The sequence below is a fragment of the Fukomys damarensis genome, unplaced genomic scaffold (genome assembly GCF_012274545.1).
Source record: "Fukomys damarensis isolate Sample0158 unplaced genomic scaffold, DMR_v1.0_HiC HiC_scaffold_5, whole genome shotgun sequence".
NCBI classification, from domain to species: domain Eukaryota; kingdom Metazoa; phylum Chordata; class Mammalia; order Rodentia; family Bathyergidae; genus Fukomys; species Fukomys damarensis.
The window spans coordinates 80,489,437-80,495,193 of NW_022900917.1; the positions used below are offsets into that span (position 1 = coordinate 80,489,437).

Below are 5,757 nucleotides of genomic sequence, written 5' to 3' on the forward strand. Positions count from 1 at the left end.
TCGGTCAACAGGATGGCGACCTGCTTTAGGGCACGGTTGCCCGGCCGGCCGCCGGCCTGCGGGGAGAAGCTGCGGCCCGTGATGTAGCGCAGGGCGTCGCCCGTGTTGGTGTTACCGCCGTGGTATGGGATGTGCCTGGCCGCTGCCTTCACCTCCTCGTGTGAGCTGAAGCGACCCAGCTCAAAGGCGGTGGTGGGTGCATCGCTGTAGCGCACAACGCCCACACGCGTGTGGTCTGGGCCCACCTCGAACGTGTCCACCAGGTTGGCCACCCACTGCCGCACCTTCTCAAAGTCCTCCTTGCCCACACTGGAGGAGGTGTCCAGGAGGAACACCAGGTCATAGTGCACGCTTTTGCAACCTGCAGGAGGGGCGGGGGAAAGGCAACAGAGAGCAAACGGGTTGTGAAAAGGGCGTGACTTTGAGCCCCACAGGCCTGGCTACTGAAGTCACAAAGACCTGCCTCAAAGCCCCACCTCGCACTGGCCTGGCACAGTTAGGAATGAGGCTTTCCCAAGTCTGTGCCTCAGCCTCCTGATTCATGCTAAGGTCCCGAGCTTTCCCCATGGTTAGAGAGGTTCTGCTCAGGCTGGAGGATGCTCGTTCAAGGGCTTCACAGTCATGGGACGTCACTGTGCCCATCTCTTCCCTTTTACCTGCTTTAAAAAAAATCATTTTATTATTACTATTACTATTATTATTATTATATGAACCTGCTACAAAGAATGCATGCCCATTTCAAATAAATGGTTGATCAAAAACTATCTGAAGTGCCCACGAGCTGTCTACGTGTAGCTAAGCACTGTGAGCACATGGTGTCCCTCCCTGCCATGTTTGATTTCCACACAGCTGATGATGGGGACAGGGCTGTGCCCACTCGGCAAGGAGATGAGCCTTTGCCAAAACCTAGCAGTGTGCCAGACGCTGGTTTCCACAGTACTGGCTCCATGGCTGCAGAGTCCAGTGCATGGGTGAACACAGTGAATCTCAGCCCACGCTCTCTTGCTGGATTTTAAAATATTTTACAGGATTCCTCCATTAGAAGTTATATCAAATATGGTACTCGTGTATTTTAAATCTAAACTTATAAAAGTTCTATAAGTGAGTTAGCTAGACCCTGTCTCAAAAAAGAAAAAGGGCTGAGATATAGCCCAGTCCAAAAGCCTGGATTTAATCCCTTAAGCGGCTGTTGCATTTGTTAGACCATTCCCTGGGCCTGAAACTTTTTCTCTACCAACTCCAAATTTAGTGAACTACCCAAGAAAATTAGAAAAAATTAAAGGGAAAAAATTTATTCATATAAATGATATCACAGTGGCATGACCAAGAAAATTATAGAAACAACCTACACCATCACTCATATGGGATGACAAATAAAAAACCACTGCGCAGTTGATTCCTACAGTGCAATGTCAGGCAGCCACAGAAGACAGGAGAGCTGTGGAGGAATCCACACTTACCAGTGTGGATATGTTTTCTAATACATTGTCGGGGGATGAAAAGCTATTTGCAAAGTATGAACAGTAGGACAGAATTTCTGGGAAGAAAACCTGTTTTCTGAGTGTGTGTGTGAGTGTGTGTGTGTGTGTGTGTGTGTGTGTGTGCGTGTGTACAGTTGGGCAAGCACCCTGTAGAAAGAAGCTGTGCTTACCCCTGGCAAGCAAAACTATGAATGAATTTTATTATTTTTGAATCCTCAGCTTTTAAATTTGCAATCAAAAAGGCTCAAACCCAGAAAACTGTAGAGCTGTGCATGTGCATGTGCGTGTGTGTGCACGTGCACACACACACACACACACACACACACACCCTACTTCCCTATCTGAAACTGTAGAGGTGCATGTGCATGTGCGTGTGTGTGCACGTGCACACACACACACACACACACACACCCTACTTCCCTATCTGACCTGAGTCAATGCCACTCTTGAATATTCCACACCAATCTCTCCCTCCAGTTTTCGAAATTCAAGCGACAGCAGGTATGCCAGCCGCTGAGGTAAGTTGGGCCTGGGCAGAGCTGTCTCTGACAAGATTAGAGATTCTGGAGTATGTCTGCTCAAATGTGTGGACTGAGGGATAATTCCTAGGAGTGTTCTGTTTTCTTTGACATAAAAGCCATCCTTTTGTCCCTAGGACAATGATGTCCCAGCCTGTCCAGGATGATTGTGCTGAAGGCCAGGCAGGCCATGCCTGTGGACTATAATTATACAGAAAATTTTTTTAGGGCTTCAAGAGGCCCATTTTCTCAGGAGCCTCACCAGGATCCCAGGAGCTCTGGGCACATGTTCTCTGGAGCAGGGGGCAGCCAGGGTTGTGGGCAGGTGGCAGTTAAGTGATGGGCTGAGAAAGGCTGTGACTGTGGTCTGGGCCCTGCTTCAGGCAAGGGTCCTGCACTCCTGGCAAGTGCTTGCCTCCCCAGGCCACCTTGCTGCACCCTGGGATGATGGCGTAGAGGGCCAATCCAGGAGCTTTCCCCCTTTGATCCAACTGTGCAGCTGTGGTTGACTCCATGAACAGAGACTCCCCCATTCCTCCTGAGGAAAGCTGTATATTCACAGTTGTTATGTCATTTCCCCCAGTCAGGCTGGAGAGGCTCAGCACAGCACCCTGGGTGAGGGCACTCTGCATAAGCCACAAGGAATAAAAGGATCTTTGTTTTCTGAGGCCCAGGGAACAAGCTTTAGTGCATCATTTCCATTCTGGCCTCCTTGCTTTCTGAGGTCCCAGGCCTCTACCTCAGTCCTCTTCCACAAGATGAAAATGGCATGTTATGTCCTGAATCAAAAGACAGGCACTGTCTGCACCCTAGGGAGCATTGTCACACACCTGAGGACACCACCTGCCACCTCTGTGCTGGGATCTGTGGGCTCATTTTCCCACCTCCCCTTCATGCTTCAGCACTGACTGCTGCCTCTCCCATGGCAGGGACCCCAGACAGGACAGCAAAGCCATCCTGTCCCAGCACAGCCTCCCTTGTCCAGCCCTCCCACCTCCAGCAAGCATTCCCAGTCCCTGGGACTCCACAGGCAAGTTCCCCTCGTGTCCTGGACCCTCTCTGGCGGAACTCCAGTGTGTCCATTCCCCACAATGTGTCTGAAGCCTTCCCAGGACAGAGTGATACAGCAGGACCCCAAGCCCTGCCTTATAGCTGTGCAGGGTCAGGCTCAGAGCTCACTCCCAACTGACAGAGAAGCGGGTCACAGCGACTGTGTCCTTCCCTCTCTCTCTACCCTTCACACACTCACCGTCAAGTGCACACACGATCATACAACCACACACTTCCACACTTCCTGAAAATCGCATGCACACTCGCACACTCACTCTCACACCTACACAGTATCACATTCTCACACCCTCTCATCCACAGTCAGTGTCACACTCTCACTCTCACATACTCACACTCCCAGGCACTGTCACACATTCTCACAAATGTTATCACACTTGCATACACTATCAACACTCACATCCTTTCATACACTACCACACAGGTCCCACATGAGCAGCAGGCTCCTGCACACTCACACACACGCGTGTGGGGTAACCGACAGCCTGCATCTGGTCAGCCATGAGCAGCCTCATGGCCCACTTCCACACCCACACTGATGGACACTCAGGCTTACATGTGGCCAGTTCAGCCCCAGCCAGAGGGCAGCCGTGATGCTCACCTGCCCGCTGGGCCTGGCAGCTGCCCTCCCTACTCCACAGCAGCAGTATCCAGAGGAGGCAGGCGGCAGCGCTCCACCGGGGACCCACCATGGCTCCCTTGCTCTCAGAGATGAGCATGTCTTGGCCAGGAAGAGACCCCGCTGGGGTCTAGTGGAGAATCTCCTGTGTGAAGAACACATTCGTAGAGAAGCACTCTTGAGTGGAAGAACCCCAAAGCAGGAATGAAGCCCCACCCCATACCTAGCCTCTTGGCCACTCTTCACTCCTGGCTGCCACACTGCATGTAGCCAATGTGACCAGCCAGTGAACAAAGCTAAGGGTCCCCACCCTGCTATGCCTTAGATCTAGGAAGTCCCCAAACTCTGATAGTTCAGAAGTGATACCTAGCGAGATGAATGGATCGAGTTCATAGCTGAACATGTGACTACGAGGTGGCACCCAGAGGTGGAAGTAGGTCACTGGGGGCCTGGCATGCCTTTGGAGGGCATATCCCTTGCCAGACCCTTCCTTTCTCTGCCTCTTTCCCTTTCTTTCTGCTTCCATGATGCCATGAATTGAGCAGCTTTCCTCCGCCATGCCCATCCACCACCCTATTTCTGACTTGGCACCAGTAGACCATGGGCCTCTGAAACCATAAACTAAGATAACCCTTTTCTCCTTCAAGTTAAAGGTGCCAGACTTTTTGTCCTAGTGACCACAAAGGTGACAAACACACTCCCTACCACCTCTAGCCACCTAGTGCACATTGGGCATGTGCCAGCTCATGGCAAGACGTGCCTACAGAGAAGGGAGGGGGTGGTCTCTTGTAGGAGGACCCCACAACTGGTGCTGCCTGATCCCTTTATTGTGCACAGCTCACAGACCCCCCTGCTCTACCTTCCTGTTATGGTTTCTATCTAGATGTGCCCCCAAAGCCCCACATCTCACAGGTGGGGCTTTTGGAAAGTGACTGGATTATGGGCCATTACTGCTAACTTGTCAGGAGGTGGGGCCCGCTCAGAAGAGGCGGGTCATGGGAGGCATGACCTGGAAGAGGTCTCTCCTCCCTCAACTCTCTCTGCTTCCTAACTGCCACAGGATAAGCAGCTTTCCTTCATCAGTCTTCCACTATGCCACCTCTGCCTGGATCCAGTCAACCACGGAAGGACTGAAACTTCTAAAATGTGAGCCACAATAAACCTTAACTCCTTTAAGTTTCAGGTGTCAAGTATGGAGCCTCAGCAATGAGGACAGTGACTAAGACACCCCTAAAACTTGACTTCACGCCTCTCCCCACTGGCTCAGCAGGTGGCATGTGGTTTTTTGAAGCATTTCCTGCTGATTCCAGGACTGTAACAGTCCTTGGTGCTGTGGGACGTTTTCCCTCTGCCTGAAATCCACAGGTCCCAAATGGTACTCAACTTGGATGCTGATCTTACAGAAAGCTTTCCCAGACACCTCCCTTTTGGGCCACTCTCAGCTTCTCCTGGTGAACCCTGAGGGGGGACTTCTAATAGCAGCAGGCCGATGCTCAATGCTTGTCCATCTGCCTTATTGTCTTCCCCAATAAACAGCAGATCCCCAAGGACTAATGGCAGGCTGACGCTACTTAGCATGGACTACAGGCTCCACACATGCTGAGCCAGTATATAGATAGTGAAGAGGTAATGAAGAGATAAGAGGAAGAATTGTTCAAAGGACCCAAACTTCAATGTTTGCAGTGAGAGGGAGGTTATCTCAAAGGCACAGGGCATCTAAGTTAGTCCGCTTCACATGATAAGTGAATGCTTTTTTGTAGAGATTTCAATAAACAGAAAAAAATATTAAGCTAGTGACAAGGGGATAAGTTGAGGGCAAACTTATTTACTCAGTCTCTGTTTGCAAAGTAGCCATGTGCGGGGTGTATTTATAATAATTGGTGGGGCAACTGCACGGGACCAGGTAAACGCCTCCCAGGAGCTGGCATGTCCACTGCAACAGGAACCACAGGCCACCTTCAGGGCCCTGAGCCAGGGACAGAAGGAGACATGCAAAGGTTAACCACAGGGCAAGGAGAGAGAGAGAGAGAGAGAGAGAGAGAGAGAGAGAGAGAGAGAGAGAGAGAGAGAG

The 5,757-nt window shown here is 51.1% G+C and overlaps 1 protein-coding gene across 1 annotated transcript in view; it reads right to left on the minus strand.

Annotated features, from left to right (window-relative positions):
* The window catches only part of Col22a1 (collagen type XXII alpha 1 chain), a 255,687-nt gene that overhangs the window by 229,083 nt on the left and 20,847 nt on the right, over positions 1-5,757 (minus strand). The window contains exons 3-4 of the mRNA XM_033759289.1: positions 3,669-3,831; positions 2-361 (exon numbers count right to left, since the gene is read on the minus strand). Coding sequence (XP_033615180.1) covers positions 2-361; positions 3,669-3,786 — 478 coding nt within the window. The 5' untranslated portion in view covers positions 3,787-3,831. The remainder of the gene's footprint in view (position 1; positions 362-3,668; positions 3,832-5,757) is intronic.